The following is a 19925-nucleotide window of genomic DNA, read 5'->3' as shown; positions in this document are numbered from 1 at the left end:
AAATCACAAAATCCCCTCTTAATAACTTGAAAACCCGGCCAAAGGACGCTGAGAAATCTAAGTTGCTACCCCATGATTCTGCGATGCCCAATCAGATTCAGATGAGCTAACATGCTACTCCCGCCCTTGCATTTACCTTCATATAAGACGAAAACATTGTACCGAGCATGGCATATACTTTTTGGACGTGTAATTAAATGTACAATTAAAACAAAATGTTGGTTTGACATAGCTTCATCTGCATCATCCAAACTGTTTGTAAGTGATAATACTACATAATGTATTAGAGCAAAGACTATATGAAATATACAGTTTGTCCTTTTCGCCTGATCGACCAAGCTTTGTTTACAAAAATGGATAGTGTTGGGAATGAAGTAAAATACTTTGAAAAGTACGCTTTATGATTACGATGCTGTCGCCGTATGGTTAAAATAACCATGTTTGTAAACAAAGAAGGGCATCCGTCGCGCAAAAGGAAACGTAGCCTGAGTATCAGGCTCAAGGAAACGAATTGAGCGGATGTATTGGCTTATTACACTAGGTTAAGTTTGCTAATCAATAGTATCGACGCAACTAATTGATAAAACTTAATATTGGCACTAGATTATTATCAGTTGATATAAAAACGACAATTGATAGAAATTGATAACATTGATAATCAAAATTATGATCTTATTGATGATAATTGATTTTAACCGTGGTATCAATTATGATCAATTTATCAACTACCTTTTTATTATCAAGTTTTATCAGTTACGTTGGATACATAGTAATCCATGTTTAGAACCCATCCCCCTTTTATTATGTTTACAAAATTCACTTAACAGCGCAGCCTGGCGTATATATATATACTGCTGCTACAAAAAATTCTTATTTTGTACTGCGCTGCTATACTCTGAATTGGAGATATTGTACAATTCTTCATGGGCGACGAACATTTCAAAATGACCCCATCCCCCTGATTTAAGGTTTGCTTCGCCGACCGTGTCGTTCTAGTGAACCATGCGATATTGAAGTTTTAATAATTATGTGATGAAATCTTAAAATAACCATCTATTTACAAATCTATGCAACTGAATACGTGACCTGTTGGTCATAGCATAACATGTTTCTTAAACGTTGCTTTATGATTAGCTCTTGCATAGCACTATACATTTCTTTGCAGGATTCCTTTGACAATCGTGTTACACAGTAATAACGCTGAGTACAGCAAATATCCTATTACTCATTAAAGGATGTCGACAACAACCTAATTTACTAAGGTTAATAACCATTGCAAGAAAACTTTAAACAACCATCCACAATTAAATGGTTGAACATTGTCAGTTATTCTCTATTGAATTAGATGATATATGGCTTCGTATGACTTGTTGTTGCGCGGGGAAGGGAAAATAGAAGAGGGGGCTGCGTGTCCTGATCTATCAATAATCTTTGTTTTTCGAGGGTAGCATTATATTTAACCGAATATAACAGTTTTCTAAAATACGGCCCTCGGTTTGTAAGCACTGTCACTGGGGGTGGTCACTGCCAGTGCGTCCCCAGTGGTTCTTTCGGTTCAGGTTACTGTAGTGCAGCTACGGGACCTCCAATTTAGGCACACTGGCCACCCGTGCTTCCTGATTTCTTCTTAAACTCTCGTTGGCTTTTGGTTATTTGCGGAATCAAGCTCAGCACTGCTTGGTAGCTTGTTGCTTATCCTTGTTGCGATGGCACCAGTGTGAAAACTCGAGCTTCGACTATGTCCAACGCCCATGGGCAGCGAGAAAACAGCCATAGGGCGCTCATACCACGGCAGTAAACCCTTCAACCCGTTCCTGTAATTCTCATTGAATATGAAGTATATGTAAGGTGTGATAGCGTTGTTAGAAAACGCAAGAATGTAGACTGCTATTTCAACATCGAAGTACGGGATCCAACATGGGATGTTAAATTCCCAGATGTAGATGATGATGACGGCGTAGGTCTTGGAAGGCGTCCAGCAAATAAAGAATGCAAGAACGACAGTCATCACCATACGAAATGTGCTTACGATTCGCCTTTGCCTGTGAAAGAAAAATTTAATGAATAATGTCAGGCGCGATGTTGAGGTACACCTTGCAGGCCCGTAGCCAGGATTTTGAGCTGGAAGGTTCGATAACCCATTTAGCGGACCATTTTCTAGCTCGCAGTGGTACTCAGTTTTCCTTCTTTAGAGCGGACCTTCAAGACCTTCCTTCTTTCGAACCCCACGAAATCCCTAGCAACGGGCCTTCCTTGTGTGTGATATAAAATGAAATGTTTGAAATGTTTGTCATTTGTATAGCGCACTTTAACATACGAAATGATCAAATGCGCTTCACATGTGACTGACTTTACTCGTCAGTGTGTAGATACGGACTGCTCCACGCAGTTTACAATCATGAGTGAGTTAGTGTGTAAGCATTGTCACCGAAGATGGTACCACGGGCCAGCGTTCCCAGCGGTTCTTTTAGGTCCCCCAATACAGGTTAATGATGTGCGATGAGAGACGGGACCTCCAGCTTAACGTCCTTATCCGAGAAGACGAGGGATTTACAGCCCTCAATGTAGAGAGCCAGGTCTATTACACCTCTGAAAAAAATCCCAAATAGATCTGAACGGGTTCGAACCCCGGCCCTCTTGCTTGAGAAGCGAAGCTCGTACCACTAAGCTATCTCGCCACTCTCTTGATGAGAGCGTTCTAAAGAAATGGTCAATAAACTAAAGCTAAAAGATTTTGTAAGCTCGTACGAGCAAATTTCAATCGCCGGCTGAAAATCACTAGGTCTGTCTCCTTCAGCGACGGCAAATTCTCCTCGCGATTTTGATCGCCGAGACCAGCGATCGAAATCGCCGATATCTAGACATGTCAGATACTGACGACCAAATTCGCTAAAAATCGGCTGTCAATCGTGCTGTGTGTCCGCTCAGGCGAAAATAAAAGCGTGAAAATATCACAATATCCACTGACATTTCATGGTTTTACCACGTGACTTTTAACACTTTTCAAAATGGCTGAATTTGAAGTGGACGGAGGAAAAGAAGGACCAGCTGCTCCAAATGTGGTCTGAAAATCCACGTCTTTTCGACATTCACATACATGGCGTGATCTTCTAGCCTCAGCTCACTTATTAAATTTTCTTACACTCTGTGTGTTTCTCTTCGCAAAATCCATTCTTTGGACCAGGTGTGTCTGTTGTCCCATCTCTTTGGTCTTTTTTCTCTCGAATGCAATATATACAACGCAAAAGCGCAAAAAGCAACTTTTTTTTGTTTGTTTACATAGGGCGCCATATTGGATTGGCTTGACAAACCGCTGTGCGTTAGCTCCCGGGCGCAGAATATTGGCTGACGAGTCGCCAGGTGTGACCGCGCAAGCGACGATTAAAATTCGCTGGCGAATTTATCTGGCGATCGCCGGCGATTGAAATTCGCTCGTACGAGCGTACAAAATCGCCAGGTGTGTCGTAGGCTTTACGCCAATACTCCATGCCGACATGAGAAATGACCGTGATTTCTTCTGCATTCAAAAAAGGGGAGCTGAGCACAACTCATGTCATCAGACTCATGCACGGTAAGGATGGACATAGTGAATGTTATTGTTTAAAAACATATATATCATAAAAATACTTATGTTATTTATAAATGTCTCACCTGCTGTTAATCATTTTCAGTTAGTCTAGAGTGATAACCCTATTTGCATTCTCTAAATGTCTCAACTGTTGATACTAACTATACTCAGCCTAGAGCCCTATTGGCCTTTTCTACATGTCTCACCTGTTGACAATCATATTTCCGTAGCGCGTTCCTGGGATCTTCTGCTGCTTTAATTTCAGGATAATGATACAATACAGCACGCTTATGGAGACCAAAGGAATGAAGTAGAATATCATTAATATAGGGATGAAGGTCTTTCTCGTGACGTCTCTTGAGTCGTACAGGGGCTCCCAAGTGTAGATGCAGTAGAAGTCACCCCCATGCGGCACTAGCTTCAGGCAGTAGAAATAGTTGCCGTGAAATAATATGGCGAGTAACCATGTGGCTACTATGATTGAGACGCAGCGTCTCATGTTACGAATCGCAGCCTTTAAGGATAAAACATTAATGGATTAGAAACAATTTTATAATGGTTAAACTTGAATAAAAACATGTCTAAAATCAATATCAATCAATGGCTCCCTGCCGTGTTTCGCCTGGGCGAGCACGCAGGAAACCTGTGGATGCCTATAATGTTAGGGAGTAGCTTTTTTTCAAGATTGCTTGGCCAGCAACATAATAGTAGTCATCATGAATTACTGCAAGGCAATGTGAGATTTCTAACCTTACATAGTTTAAAGCAACGAGAAAGCGATGTTATGTAATGTTCTAATAAGCAAAGCCGTAGCCGGCCACGCAAGATTGGAGGGGGCCAAGGGCATATCATGGTCTCTTGAAGTCACTTATAAGGCCACTATAATTTTTTTTAACATTGGAGGGGGGGGGGGGGGGGGACATACCCCAGTGCCCCACTGCCCTTTAAGGAACTGTTCGAGTAAGCTAGAAAAATGTCCAGCCATGAATCAACACAAGGTTGAACAAGTATGTTATATACGCCTATATAAAACAGAGCAGTTGTGTACGTCTTCTTGTGTTGTTTCACTGCTTGTCTACACAACGCCTGCGCCTACGCTGTAGCGTTTTTGCTACAGCTTGTTTTTAGCCTTTCTAGGTATACCATATAGAAAAACGACTGCCTCGCTCTTGTGCACAAGTTGCACATCTGGCGAACTTGTCTTGCAAACTGTCGTTTTTTCTAGCTCGCTCGGTCATTTCATTATTAGGCATTACATACCATATTTGAGAGCCCGCTTCAATCATTTTTTCGCTTTTTTTTTTCGCTCTAGAGCTTTGTGAGTCGAGAATTTCCATGAATTCGTGTTTCCATGAGAATTTTCTAGAAATTCGTGTTAATAACTACGTTAATAACTTTTTTCTTGGGAAAGGAGCCTAGTCCCTAACGATTTAGAATATCACAGGTCTCCCGCGCGCCCGCTCCAGGCTCTCTTAGAACATTAAAAAAAAAAACGACAGGCATTGATTGATATAAGCTCACCATCCTTACCTTCATTGGCCGCACGACCGCACAGAAACGTTCAAAAGCCACCAGTACCAGGCTATGGATGGAGACCATCAGACAGACATCATACATAAACGGTGTGACTTTACACAGAACGAGACCAATCGTACCTCCGAACAGCCACCGGCCATTACCCAGAAACACTTGCGTCAGAACACGTGGTACCAAGAAAATAGGCACGAGAAGGTCGGCGAAGGCCATGTTAGCAATGAAATAATTGGCCGGTGTTCTCATGGAACGGTTCTTGTAAACGATGATCAAGACGACGGAGTTTCCAAGAACTCCGAAGAAAAGAATGAGCGAGTAGATGATGGCTTCTCCGATCTTAATCCCCATGGATCTCTCACGAAGAGCACACACGTCTGTGTCATTGCTTATATTCGCGAAGACCTGCATTGTATATTCTAGGTTCGCTCGCCTGGAAGATTAAATTAAAACAAAATATCAAAGAGGCTTCTCTAATGTCTTCACCTACATGTTATATACCACAATGATCATAAGAAAATGGAAAATTGTCCAAGAGGCTTGATTAAAAAATTGGTTTTTGTGTAATGTGTTTACTCACTATGTAGACTACTTACTATTAAGACTTACTGAAAACTGAATGGCTACACTAACTGTTAACGGACGTACACAACAGTTGTGCCAATTGGTGACATTTGTTGCCAATTTTTCCATTTTCTGGTAGTCATACAAAATTTGACTTACAATGTTGTTTTCTTCTATAAAAATATGTGTTCATTTAATACATTCATAGGCTTCATGCAAATTAATAGCTGCACCCCTCATTTTCCAATATCAAAATTAATATTAAATCTTATTTGATATTTGTGATGAAAATGCAAGCCAATAATTGTCTCCTAAAGCCGTTATAAGTGAATTATGTTCATTAAGTGAGGTAAGTTATTTTACAGTACGTTCAGGCCTAGACTTGCTTTGAGTCGTTTTACATATCAACAATTATCGCATTGATCACTTCTCAGAGTGGTCAACTTGTGGCAAATCTAGGCCTTGTATAAAATTGAACCTATAGTCTGATAAGTACAAGTCAAATTTGTTTGATACTCATGGTAGGATTTCAACTCTGAGGCTAAGTCAAATGTCGTATTATCCATGAGCCGTATTCAATGCAAATGCATGCAAATGAAGATCAAACAATCGACTTGATTCTTTTGCATGATTTGCAGTGAATACGGCTCATGGATAATACGACGTTTGAACTTATAGCCTTAGTCTTTATCACGAAACAGAAGCAGCAAAGACTGCATGATCTTAAGACCGATTCATATACACGCTTTTGCCGTGCCGAATTTAATTGTTTGGATTGGGCACATGAAAAGTTAAATTAATTAAGAACGGCAGCACTGTCTGGTGTGCTGAATCAAATACCAAATTTATTTAATTTTGTACAAAGAAAACTCCAAATCAACTCAAGTTTGACTTACAAACTGTTGAGCGCAACTCATTAAGTGCGACGTCTGAATCAACGTTGAGCCCAAGGTATTTGTGTCGATACAAATAGACAATTAGATTCGGCACGGCAGGAGCGCGATGAACTAAGTAGGCCTTAAAGACCTTTAGTTAGCCACGCCTTTGTTATTGTTTTCATTCGATATTGAACGGGAAAATTATGCGATGAAGTCTCGAAATAACCATCTAAGAGCAATGTTTTATATTTCAATTACCAAATTCAATTTTAATGTTGTGATAGTTTCCTTAAATCAGCAGATGGAAATGGGTGCTTTATTGGTATTTTGCTAAAATGACAAAATGGCGGCTAAGGAACTCTTTTAAAATACACAAGGTGTCAAGGCTGGTGCGCACAAGCAAATCGAAAAACATGACTTGAAGTTTCCAATAAGTTCATTTCACTTCAAATAAGGCGGAAAATTCCCCTAAGAACTTAGTGAGTAATATCAAACAAAATATCAAATGCGACTTTTTTAAATTGATGCGACTTTTTGTAAAGTGACATTGAAATTTGAGCTTTTCGTCCCTGAGCTCAAACATAGCGCAAGGATGATCAAAGAAAAGATTATCTTAAAAGGCCAAAATCTGGGTATGTGCATTTCAGCCTCACTTTTTTTGTGTTTTGAAAAGGGAAAATCATTCCGGAATACAAGGCACTGATGGCCATTGTAAGAACCTGTGTCTCCTTTTTCCATTTCTCCGAAGTGCTCAATTGTTCAGGGTTTTTCCGTCATGTATCAAGTCATTTTGATGATAGGCCAGAGCCATTGAAATCGCAATCCTGTTTACCTGACCAAAGGAAGAATGGCCTTTACCGTTCAATTTAGGTTTACCCAGGTGCCATCACTTTCCATGAAGGTGTGTGGGTGAGAGCTAAGCAAAGAAAGCCAAGTTTGACAAATAGGGCTCTTGATAAGTAATCTTATACGAAAAATGCCGATTCGTCGGTAAATTAGTAGGAATCATTTTGATGGCGTTGATTATGATATCAATTCGAATTGCCGAATCTGCTAGAATGGTTTTATCGATACGTCGGGGTCCGAGATGGATTGTAAGTACAGGCTCTAGGAAATCCAAAGCCACAGTTTTCTATCTAGGATATTCAAAAGGTATGCATAATGTATAGGCAGTTAACTCGGTTAACCCATCTAAAAGGTTGCTAGGGTTTCTTGTAATCGCGTTATAAAGATACTTTGTCAACACACTTGAGAAAGTGATATTATTGATATTGACTTTAAACCTTATATTAGGACTCCCTCTTGCGTACAGGGAACTTGGGGCCCATTCTTACCTTTTTTTTTTGTTCATCTGAACTCCAATGATTCAAAATCTAGTAAATATGTTTAACTTTCCGTGCCCAACAGAAGGTAATTAAAAGAAAAAAGCAAAACACAGTGTTTCCGGAAAAAACTATAGTGTCTGTAATGTCTTTTATAATTAGTTCAGGCGTCGTTGGTCAGTTTAGAGGCTTTTCGTTTTTTATCATTTCGAGGGCGATCCGCTTTGAAGGCAAATCAAGCAATATCACGTTACACCTTGAGCAAAACAACAAGATTAAGTATACTTTTTTTCTAGAAAAAGGAAATTTAATCAAAGAAGCTTGTATTTCAGGAAAAAGCTTTAATCCTGAAAAAATGAAAAATTGCATTTTTGTTTACAATCCGTCACAATTGTGTATTTTTGCAGAAGGAAAAGACTGTTTTGTGCGTTTTCTAAACGGTCCTTGTTATTTCAAACAACTAACTCTATTAGTTTACAAATATCAAGAAACTTTCAACTCCAATATGCTTCTAAAATGGAAATGACGCCAAAACACCTACAAATATTCAATCGATAAGCTGTCACCAGCTAATGGAAGGTTATAGATAGTTAAATTGAGAACATGTCTCATTTTTGTACAAAAGAAAACAAAAAAAAAAAGAATTCGGTGTTTTATGCAAAATCTGACTAGTGAGTACTTAGCGAATGTACTTACAATTTGAAGAAGATCGAAAGTACAATAGCGAGATGAATCGAACTGAACAGCTCTTTCAGTCGGCGATCGTTGAGAAAAAGCTAATGATCCGTGTCTTACTAGGGCCCCTTGCTGATAAAAGTATTATTTGATTAATTGCTGGAACAATTCCTGTGAAATAGGATTTGCGGCGACGACAGCAGATAATTTCCGATGTAGATTACGTCCATTGGGAGCTGTGCGTACGTCAATGCTAAGTTCTCATTCTTGCGGCGGATGCTTGTCACGCTTTCGTGAGTGCAAACTTTAGAATAGAAAGCAAAAACGTTGTTTTCATTATGATTCACTAGATTTCTTTTGGCTGACTATTCCTTTCTTTTCTAAAACGGCACATTAATTTTTCTGTTCTTTTTCTCTTTTTTCTTAAGTTGGAAGGAATGTTGTCTTGAGATCATTTACGTGACAGCAATTAAAATTGTGTTGATTTTACCCAGGATATTTTTAACTCTAATTGTTGTCTTTTTTTGAAGTGGAAGATAGTTTTAATTAAAAAAAAAAAGCTTTCATTGCTCCCAAAAGCCTTGCATTAAGACACACTAAGACATTTAGGAGATAAATGTCTGGGGTTTTTTTCTTTTTATTTTTATATTGTTTCAGTTTAATCTTTGTTTATAGAGGGTAACATATTCAACCGAATATACAGTTTTCTAACATATGGCCCTCGGTAAGTAAGCACTCTCACTGGGGGTGGTCACTGCCAGAGGGTTAATTGCGTCCCCAGTGGTTCTTTTACGTCCCTTCGGTTCAGGCTAGTGTAGTGCAGCTCGGGACCTCCGGTTTAGTGTCCTTATCCGAGAAGACTGGAAACACGGGAGAATAACTTCAATTTACTTGTGACACAAATTCGAATAAAGGCAGGAACCCGGAAAAAATCCCAAGCTTGAGCAAGGATTCGAACCTTGGCCACAGCGGTGAGAGGCCGTCGCGCTAACACTAGGCCACCAGTGCTTCTAATAAATCTATGATAGGACAATGTAGTTTTGTTCAATAAATAATAGATGAAACAAGAATTGTATGGCTGTTTTTGGTATATTAAATATCGCTAAAGAAATTCACTAAAATACTGGCAATGACAACAGCAGTTTTCGACAGCAACAATAAAGACATGCACCCCAAATCCCCCCCCCCCCCCACCACCTCATCCCAGAAAACAAGGAGAGGGTAAAGCGACACACATGCTCCCACACATACTCTTAGAAATACATGCTCCCTTACTCTTAGAAATACATGCTCCCACACTTACTCTTAGAAATACATGCTTCCACACTTACTCTTAGAAATACATGCTCCCACACATACTCTTAGAAATACATGTTCCCAGACATACTCTTAGAAATACATGCTCCCACACATACTTTTAGAAATACATGCTCCCACCAATACTCTTAGAAATACATGCTCCCACACTTACTCTTGGAAATACATGCTCCCACACTTACTCTTAGAAATACAACAACAACAATATAGCAGTAGTAAACAACTTACTCATACCTTTTATTACAACCAATATCTTAATTATAATGATTGTCGTTTGTTAAACTCGGATGCAAAAAATGTTATTGTTAAGTTATGATGAATGTTTCCAGAACGCCACCAAGATAAATTCCGTAAGATAATAGAGGCAAAACCAGGCAAAAAAACTGCGAAATACTCCGATTACAGATATATTTTCAAGCTACGCTTACTATTCCATGATATATTCTGTTAGCCTTGAGATTGAAGTGTACTCAACACTGGGGTCTTTCTGATGTGTGATAGCGTAGAGAACATACAAGAGAATAATCTCTGGGGGAGGGGGGCAGTACCCATGTCGACCTGATAAGGGGGGTGTTCGTCGTATCTTTAAGGGATCAAAATCGGGCGCTAATCATTTTTAGGGGTATCTGGAAAAAGGCTTTTCTATTTGAAATGCTATTTTTGGGAGAGGGGGCGTTGCAGGATGAGCCGCTGTGAACCAACTCTTTTCTAGATTACAAAGGCGACTTTGACGAGTTGTCACTCGAGACTTTGTGGCGTGCAGGTAATTTTAAAGGCATTGTTTTCATTTCCCGACGGAGGGGAGGGGGGGGGGGGTAATCATGTTCTGCCAAGAAAGTGTGGGCAGTAAAACGACGGGATTAAAAGCAGTAGATTAATGTAGCTTCGATAAGAAAAGAATTGGGAAAATTCGTCGATTGCATTTTCATATAAATCTCAACGTTAATGTCGATAAACCTGGTTGAATGAGAAAATGATATTATCGATACAATCAAATGCTTTTTTTTGCTCCGATATAACATTAAAAATGAATAATCTTCGAGCTATATACGTTGCTTGTAAACAATGCAAAGATGACTGCGTTGAAAATAGCAGGCTTCCCGGAACACACAGATGCTAATAATTTTCTTTTACGACTCTTTTATGGTTAGGAAGCGCGAATTGGTCGCCTGATTAACACTCTTTTAACATGCAATAAAACACGTCGATCTTATAGGTTCCAAACTGAATTTCCATAATCTGTCTGTTTGTGTAAGGATAAGAAAAACATTTTACTAATGGGTGTTTATTTGTCTTCTAGAAGGGATTAAAGTCCCTTGAAGTAAATACGACACGATTGAAAAAGTCGTACTCTGCTCTGTTCGCGTGACATCGTGAGGTCAGTTGGGGTGACAAAGAAATAAAAAGGCAATTAATAACGTTTCCCAGACTAGATGCACGTCTGCTTGTATGTCGTTGTGCGCGGAAAACTTCAACCAGCATAGCCGGTACGCTATATCAGTCATGGGTTCTCGTGTTTATCATTTTGTTGCTGCACTTGAAGATATTTGATTGCGTCCCTTTTGATAGCTAGATCCGATCAAACATCACGTCATCTGGTGCAACTAGAAGGTTCTATGTTGATACTGGTCAGGTGCGTGGATTATTTCTGCACACCGAATGTCCTAAACAAAGATTTTCTTTCTATGGCAAGCAGATTTTGTACCTTTTTCCTTGATAGTCTAGTTTCTCCTTTATCATCTCTCGCGCCTTTAAATAGCTTTTCCTATTTAATCGTGCATTTTCAATCAATCATTCTTGTTACTTGTCATTGTTTTTTTTGTAATATTGTTTTCATAACAAAATCGTGATATGCACCTACTTTAGCTTGTATACTCTAATTTCCAAGTCCTTTACGGCTCTTTTGGGAACCTTAGAATGTTGTAATGCACCAGGTCATAACATACAGTTAATTCACTCGGGGCTATAACATCGTAAAAATACAACTGACATAAAAGTAATATTCAGAGCTAAGACTTTAATTACACACTTATATAAAAGGATTATAATATATTACCATATATAAGAATATAATATCCAATGAATAATTAGAAAGAGAATTACACCAATGATCAATAGCAATAATATAGTTTTTTTTACAATGAGCACAATTTGATTCTGCCATTCAGAACGCATCAGAACTAAAAAAGAAAAAAAAACATTCTGCTATCTGAGCCTCTTAAAATTTGGTGAAATCTAAGCCTGGACGTTCTTATAAAAAGAGCCTTTTAAAAAAAGGCTGTATTGTAAAAAAAAAAAAAAAAAAAAAAAGAGTGTATTGTAAAAAAAAAGAAACCTGTACAAATTTCCACTTGACCCGGGGTATCAGAGGCTACCATCCTCGGGGACCCAGGGCGTCGCGGAGATCGGGCACACAGGGAGCGCTTGAAAAAGAAAGAGCACTGAAAGAGCCTGTTTCTTTTTCGCGCCACGCTCCCTGTGTGCCCGATATCCGCGACGCCCTGGGTCCCCGAGAATGAGAGGCTCCAGACTTCTCTCGCTCAGCGACGCTTACTCAATCTGAGCTTCACTAGACGAAAGTTGTCTGGAGGCTCTGGTACCCAGGGTACTTTCCACTATCTTTTCCATCGAAAATTTGTGAATCCAAATGGATTACACTCTTTTTTTAGAGAGTCTAATGTCCAGTTGAGGCTGGGCCGTTCTAATATTTCGAGCAAGGTTGAAGATATTCCCAGACTTCTGTGTACCCTGTACCCTACCCCCTTAGCAATTACTGGGTACTCGCCTATCAACAACAACAACAACAACAACAATAGCAACAACAACAACAATAGCAACAACAATTAAGACACTCATCTCATTATATATTCATATCACACGCATCTTATCTTATATAACACATATTTATTGTGTTATTATATTATCAAATAGATTTAACATAGATTTAAAAAAAAAGTATTTGCATTAGCATCTTTCATGATATTCAGAGATAAGGAATAGCCAACAACGTTAGTACGCGATTATTTATGCTCGTGATTATAAAAACATATATAAAAACCTAGCCCTCATTTTAACTACATAGTAATGATTACGTCTAAGCCCCTTAATAAAAAAAAGTATTCCCAAGAAAGAATTCTAATAATTGGAAAAAGCAAAAAAAATCTCAATTTGAATTAATTGATGGTGACGATGATATCAACATCGTCACCATCCGCCATCATCTCTATTGCACATTATTGTAATAATCAAATTCATCATCTTTGCAACCTTGGACATAATTAATGACCATTGTTACTCGGCGGCGTAGCCAGGATTTTTAACACCTCCACAAGCATCTCCAGGGTCATATAAAACTACTACAACTACTACTAATATCGATGAGATATCAATGAATAACATGACAGTCGACAAATCAATTTTAAATTGTTTTATTCGATTTTAGTCTCGAAATTGGTCGGGCGGTTTTAGCATTTGCGGCGCGGTAAAAGAATACCCGCCGCTCCAATAGGACCGCCCGAACGCTTAATAATGCGGGCAAATGAAATTAATCCTTCGTCCTGCAAATAGAGCACCATATTACTTGCTGTGTAGAGAGAAAAATGATTAGAGAGACAAATGTACATAACCTTCTGGAAAATGCGATAAAAATACGAATTTTCCTCATTTGTACAAACATTAAACATCACATTTCATCTTGCAAAGTGAGTTATGACGTTTTTTTTTCAACTTAGAATTGTTATTTTCAGCTACCATTTTCTTTCTTTTTTTTCTGCCAAAGCACACCGCTTAACTTGCTACTTATTAATTAGAAATACATTTGTATACATATAGCTTATGGAAAACTGCGACATTATGCTGTTTTTACCACAAATTACCGATGGCGGGACATTTTCAGGAGGGGAGGATGTCTTTTTCATCCTAGAATCGTTATTGACTTCCTTTCCCCCTCTTCTGCAGTAACATACCGCGTCTTGATAAAAACACTTACACATCAATCTTAAAGAAAAATTAGAAAAAGATACGATAAAAATATATTTTTTCTAAAACTTTGCTACACATCGTCGATGGAATTTTTATTGTGAGTTGTTTTTTCTAGACTAAAAAGTCAATGGAAGGCTGCTTTTGCACCTGCTTTCATGTATTTCTACAGTAAAAATTTTACATAAAACGTTCTTGTTGAACAAAAACTCAAAAAGAGCATTTTCTGAGAGCTGTACCATGGGAACGGTTTCAAGGGGAAAAATCATTAAAATAATTACTCATTTCTCAGAGGTTTCTTTGGGGTGGTATTGGCGATCTAGTAAATATCCCCATACATGGTTGGTTAAGTCTACAAGTTTTTTAAAACAACAAAATAAGCAAAATTAGTCTTGATATTCAATGCGGATAGACCTGCCAACAGTTCTCACATCACCTAGGAGACCAAATTACACAAAAACTACCGTGGTTCAGGGAATATCTTACCACGCCAGAACCCACGACATTTCATGCCCATAGTTGTTTACGACTTGATTGGGAAGATTGTTTTGTTTTCTACATTAGAAAGGTCAAAGACCCACTATGTTATTATTGAAACCTTTTATTGGGACCGCTTGGTGTCTGCCGTTTTTTTAAGCAAAATATCGAGCTCTTAACTAAAAAACATGTCTCACTCACCTTGGATATCTTTTGATTTTAACATTTCAGAGCTGTCTTTTTTAGGTTAAGTTGTTGCGAATGCAAGGTTTTTACCCAGATCCGGAGGTTTGTGGCAACTCAATGATTATCAGCGGTCTTTCTATTACTAATCAAGTTATCGTTAGCCAATCAGCGCTGCTTAACAGCTAGATATCCAATCAGCAAAAAGATTAAAACCGCGTCACAAACGGCGCCAAATTGTGATGTCTTTTAGTTTAACCCAAGTGCTGCTTATGCACTTGTAATTCTGAGAATAAACGCGAATAAATGACTGGCACACGAGGATTAAGAGTGCAATTTGCTCCTTTTCTTGGAAAATCATTGTTACGCCGCCTGTCGTTTTGCGATGCATCGAAAAAGGCGTTTTATAACTTTGAATTTTTCGCGAATTTTTGCCTTCTTTTTTAATATTAAGGGTGTTTCTCGCAATATCTCTTTATTGTTAATCCTTCGAGAATGCCTTATGTATTGGTCGATTTACACTGTTTAGTGATCTACCTTAAACAGATGCCAGCCCTCAAAACTGTCACAAAGACAATACCACAAATTTATCATGGTACAATCTAGAGTCTAACAAATGTTTCTTGATCAGGAAACGCATGTGTCTGTTAACTGAGATGTCCTGGAAAGCTCGTGCCTTATCTGCTGTCCGTTTCTTTCTTGTCACGAGAAAACTCGGCTTTCCGTATTGTCTTCGCGGTCTTAGTTTGCCTTGCGAAACAGGTTTGGTTAAATTAATGTTATTTAGGTGAATTTAAACGTGATTTGTTAGTTAACGGGAGGAAGTTGTGCAAGCGAGGACTAAGTACTTTTCTAGCCCCTCCATTTTATGATGAGAGCGATTGGTGGCAATGCCAAGGAGAACGACGTTAATGAGAGCAGACCGACCGTTCTTATTTTTGGAGCAATTTAAGGCTAAATTCTTAACGATGTTCTTCAACTTTAGTGTTTATGAGAATACAATACCCAATGAATTAGTGTGAAGAGAATTACACAAATGATCCATAGAAATAATATTTAAGGGTGTATTATGAACAAAATTCGATTCTGCATTTTATAACACATCACCCAAACAAAACCTAACATTTTACTGCTATTTCAGTTTCTACATGTTTTTAGCACGAGATTTGGTGAAATCTCACGCTGGACGTTCTTATACAAAAGGTTATTATAAAAAAAAGCATGTCCGTCTCTCCGGCACCATTTACCGAACGCGGTCATGAAAACCCAGCGGCTTCAGGAATGCCCTTCAAGAACATCCTTCGAAAATAAAATCGCATTTTCTTCTAATTATTAAACTAGAAATATAATCAAAATGTCTGGGGGTTGACCACGAAGTGATCAAAAACACTACTGGGACGTGCCTCCTGTACCTTATCACTTGGCGGATACAAACTCATAAAAGAAGGGGGGAACTAGAAAAGTAACCTGTAAAAAATACCTGAAATTAATGCAAATAAAGAGTGAATAGCCAACATACCCCCCTCCCCTCTTGGATTTGTTTCTTTTATGAGAAAGATGTCTGACCTAAAAGAAAACGAAGAAAAAAGGAAAAAATAATGTGCTTAAATGAAAGTTGCACGTCTTTCGCATTTAGCCAAACATTTCACTATGTTTTTCCAGAAGGCGCAATACTGCAAAATAAGCGCTGATGTCATTTCCTCGAACAGGAGATGGCGCGCGCCATCCTCAATCGATTGCTTCAAAAGATCAGACGCACTATTTCAATCTTCAGGCCTGATTATTGAAACGTCGCGCTCCTGCCGTGCCGAATCTAATTGTCTATATTTGTATCGACACAAATACATTGGGTTCAACGTTGACCCAAACGTCACACTAAATAAGTCGCGCTCAATAGCTTGTGAGTTGTTATAGTTGACTTGATGCGGAGTTTCTGTTGTACAAAATGAATATAAAAATACGGTATTTGATTCGACACATCGAAGCTCGACGTTTTAATCGATGTCGTGCTTTTGCAGTGCAGCACGACTAGTGATGAAGCCGCACCGTGCCGTGCCGAACTGAATTGATTCAGACGTCGAACTGCTAATGGCAGAGGCGCGACGTATGAATCGGTTCTCAAAATGCCATAGGCCGTGCAGATAAGTCCAAGGTCTGATATTTCTCCGTACATGCCTCGCTTTCCAGCAAAGCGCGCGTTAATTGATGATGAATTATTTTCTCTATTTGTATCGCTTTCTCACATTTTAGTATCATTCTGTCCAAAAGTCCCCTATTCTATTGACAAGGTGCAGATAGTCTTAAGTTTGGTTATTAGAGCAAATAATTATATTTATTTTTAGATGTTGAAATGCTTCACAACGAGATTTTATAAAGTCTTGTTTCCTCTAAAACTCAACAAACTCGCGGTAATTATCGCTCTAATGCAAGCAAAACACGCCATTTTAAAACCGAAAATCATGTGACCATTCTCAATTTAATGTAAAATTACTTTAAATGTAATTACAAACTTTTATCTTTATAAAAGACATTAGCATGAATCAAGCCTGAATTAAGAATTAAGAATAAATTAATGTTATTAAGGCTGATTTAGACATCACGATTTAGTTGTACAATTCGTAGTTGTAACAACTCGAGTCGTAAAGTGTAAAAACGCAGTCTAAGTCGTAGTGTGTGATTCAGGGCTAAGACATGTCGTAGGCAGGTCGCATACGACTTAAAATCGTGCTGTCTGAATCAGCCTTTACAGTTTTATGATTTTTTGCTAAACATCGCTAATAAAGAAACTTATTTAATCAAAGAGCTGATGGCTTAATACTTGACTTAGTTTGCTGACTTACTGTCCGAGTGCTTCGTCCCCCATAATCGGGCCTCCGGCATCCCTCTACTGACACCAAATTACACTTTCCTACAAAATACAACTTTAATAAGAAACGTTTTATATTATAGAGAAAAGATCTAGTTTCTAGACAAAATAATGGAAAGGCCGGCGACAGGGTTGTTCAAATTGTAATTATCTTATTCTGGAAAAAGTGCTCCCGAAAAGAATATTGAATTATATTACACAAAAGAGGAAGGTTTAAAAATGAAAATAAAAACAACAGGATTTTTAAATTGCGTAAAAGCTCGAAAGGCAGAGAAAAGTACTTTATATAATATTTTAACACTCTACTTTATATATTTTTTTGGTCATTTCTTTTTAAGTTCCAGGTAAGGCTTTCTTTGTATATAGCTATTATGTACCTGCTTTTTATGAAAAAAAATATAATATTTACTGGTGGTAGCTTTGACCAAGTTTTTACAAAAACGAAATAGGTGTCACCCCCTAAGTTAGATTTTAATTCACTGATTGAAAATCAAGCGGAAAACGTACTTCTTAAGGACCACTTCTTGAACCACACTTCAAAAGAAATGTAAAATCGAAAGCAAAAGCAATAAGTACTAAACAAAAATGGCTTACTTGAGATTGCTAGGAGACGGTACCGACCCCCTGAAGTACTCCTCTTTACAAAGATAACGGTGGTTTTCCTCCGTGCTCATCCGTGCGTTTTGAGTGCAGGTGCAGCAAATTCTAGTCTGTTCAATTTGAAGGTCAGAACTCGTTACAAGCTATGACTATAAAGGAAGATTATATATAAACCATTGTAGGTCGAGTCATTCACAGTTACCGGGGCATTCTTTGTAGCGCCATGGGGTTCCCTAAAAGCAATTGTATCAAGATGTGTAATTAGTGCATGTTTTTGTTGCGGGAAAATGGTCTAAGAAGTCGCTGTTAATGAAAACGGTAATTTTGTTTGAAGTCGTGCAATTGTGAGGATGTGAATGTAAAAGTACTGCACTGCAAGTTATTATTTGAATGAATAAACTTCAGTAGTTTGAATTGGATATTGCCTCTTATGTCTTATTGTGTTTTCGTTGCCGCGCATACTTCTGTCACGTTTTGAGAACCTTAAAGAATGTCAATCACTCATCCTTTGTTATTAAAAATACAACGATTTATTCGCATGGAAACTTCAAAATTACTTTCTACAAATGAAGTCTGATATCTTATTGAGAATATTGAAAATATCTTGGTTACTTGCTTGAATTAACCGATGGAAATGGATGCTTTGTGTGACTCGCCATTGAGCGGGAGCATAAAATGTCGGCGTGATTGGCTTTCTTTAAAGTAAAAGAAAAGCGGCGCCAGGTAGCACGTTCAAATCGGTCTGGAGTTCACCTTGGCGCATGCTGATAGAATATGCACTTTTATATTTCCTTACACAATATTACTGTATGACACCTTCCTTCACGGCAATTGTGCCCATTTAAAAAACTTAATATTTTGCAGTGTATATTTTCAATGTGCAGGCGTATTAAGAAAGCAACACTATTATGTTTAATTTCACAGCAAAATGTATACTTCCGAGGTGTTTTTGAATGTCAAATCTAACGCATATGGTTTCAGCTGGCTTTTAGGGCTAAGATTTTACTAGTTCAGGCTGCTTTACATGGAAAGTGTCTAAGCTCTTCTTCTATGGAGGGTGCGAAGTCCGAAAATGTGGACCTAATTTTTTCAGGAGGTGGGGTTTGGGGTTTTTAATAAGAAAATCTGACCAACCGCGAAATAACAAAAAAGGGACGTTTTATTTCATTGCAGTATCTTCACGGAAAATTTATTATTGGATTTGGCTACAAACGGCATACAAGGGGGATACGCACCCCCTGCACCCCCCCCCCCCCCCCCTTAGGTACGGCTTGAAGCTTGTCGGGCTCTCGTCTTTGTTAGGGCGAAGAGGAGGTGCCATAGAGGAAGGGAATTGTTGATAAGACACTGAAAGAGACAATCTGTAACTTCCCTGATCTAGTATAGTATATTACCACATGCCTGATTTTACTTAAAGGCGTTGTAAGATCTCTAGGAGCCAATCACTTTAGCATAACGTCTCTATCTTTTTCTGTTCTATTTCGGAAAATTTAATTTTAATATTTATCTTCTGAAAGTCCTTTTCAATGTCTATACATATATTGGGAATTTATTCAGATGTGACACTGTCGCACCTTAATCCCTCTCACATGTCACCGTTTTCCTCAAACAAAGCTTAATGACAAGTCCCTACCCTATATTTTGTGTGCTTACGAATTGCGCAAATTAGCAGTCACCTTATAAGTAATATTTGTATCCTGGGTACCAGAGGCTCTAAGCTTCGCGGCTAAAACGTTTTCGCTCAAATCGTTCTCGCCGCCAAGCTCGGAGCTTCTGGTAACCAGGGTATATTTGGCGATCGTGCGAAAATTATTGCATCTCTTATGTTATGACAATCCCTTTTGAATCACCTTCTATTTTTGTTGTTATTAGTGCAAAAAGCCTTGCTTAGTAAAGTGAAACATATTTTTAAGAGCAAAATAAAAGAATAAAAAGGTAAAAAACTAAAAAAAAAGTTAGTAGACGAT

General features: G+C 38.3%; 1 protein-coding gene across 3 annotated transcripts; it reads right to left on the bottom strand.

Moving 5' to 3' along the window:
- Positions 1–159: 159 nt before the first annotated feature.
- Positions 160–18357, bottom strand: LOC5522222 (allatostatin-A receptor). 3 transcript variants are annotated; one of them, XM_032367633.2, is made up of 5 exons: positions 17953–18357; positions 17333–17400; positions 5099–5531; positions 3775–4082; positions 160–2042 (listed from the first exon to the last, which is right to left on the bottom strand). In XM_032367633.2, the coding sequence occupies exons 2-5, from the start codon at positions 17353–17355 to the stop codon at positions 1628–1630; spliced, it is 1179 nt and encodes a 392-aa protein (XP_032223524.2). In that variant the 5' UTR covers positions 17356–17400; positions 17953–18357; the 3' UTR covers positions 160–1627. The 3 variants fall into 3 exon arrangements, with proteins under 3 accessions (XP_032223524.2, XP_032223525.2, XP_001642107.3); XM_032367634.2 differs by lacking the exons at positions 17333–17400; positions 17953–18357 and adding an exon at positions 14511–15434; XM_001642057.3 differs by lacking the exons at positions 17333–17400; positions 17953–18357 and adding an exon at positions 8559–9230.
- Between the last annotated feature and the right edge of the window lie 1568 nt (positions 18358–19925).

The sequence above is a fragment of the Nematostella vectensis genome, chromosome 15, assembly GCF_932526225.1.
Source record: "Nematostella vectensis chromosome 15, jaNemVect1.1, whole genome shotgun sequence".
Lineage (NCBI taxonomy): Eukaryota > Metazoa > Cnidaria > Anthozoa > Actiniaria > Edwardsiidae > Nematostella > Nematostella vectensis.
Note: the sequence above shows the minus strand (reverse complement) of the source record. Positions and strands in the feature narration are given on the sequence as shown.

What these genes read in the sequence shown, in the direction of transcription:
- LOC5522222 (XM_032367633.2), bottom strand. Translation starts at nt 17,355, where the DNA reads ATGGGGGACGAAGCACTCGGACA. An exon ending in CGGTCGTGCGGCCAATGAAG is followed by an intron (nt 4,083 to 5,098) that starts GTAAGGATGGTG and finishes TTATCCTTAAAG; the next exon opens with GCTGCGATTCGTAACATGAG. An exon ending in GGAAATATGATTGTCAACAG is followed by an intron (nt 2,043 to 3,774) that starts GTGAGACATGTA and finishes TTTCTTTCACAG; the next exon opens with GCAAAGGCGAATCGTAAGCA.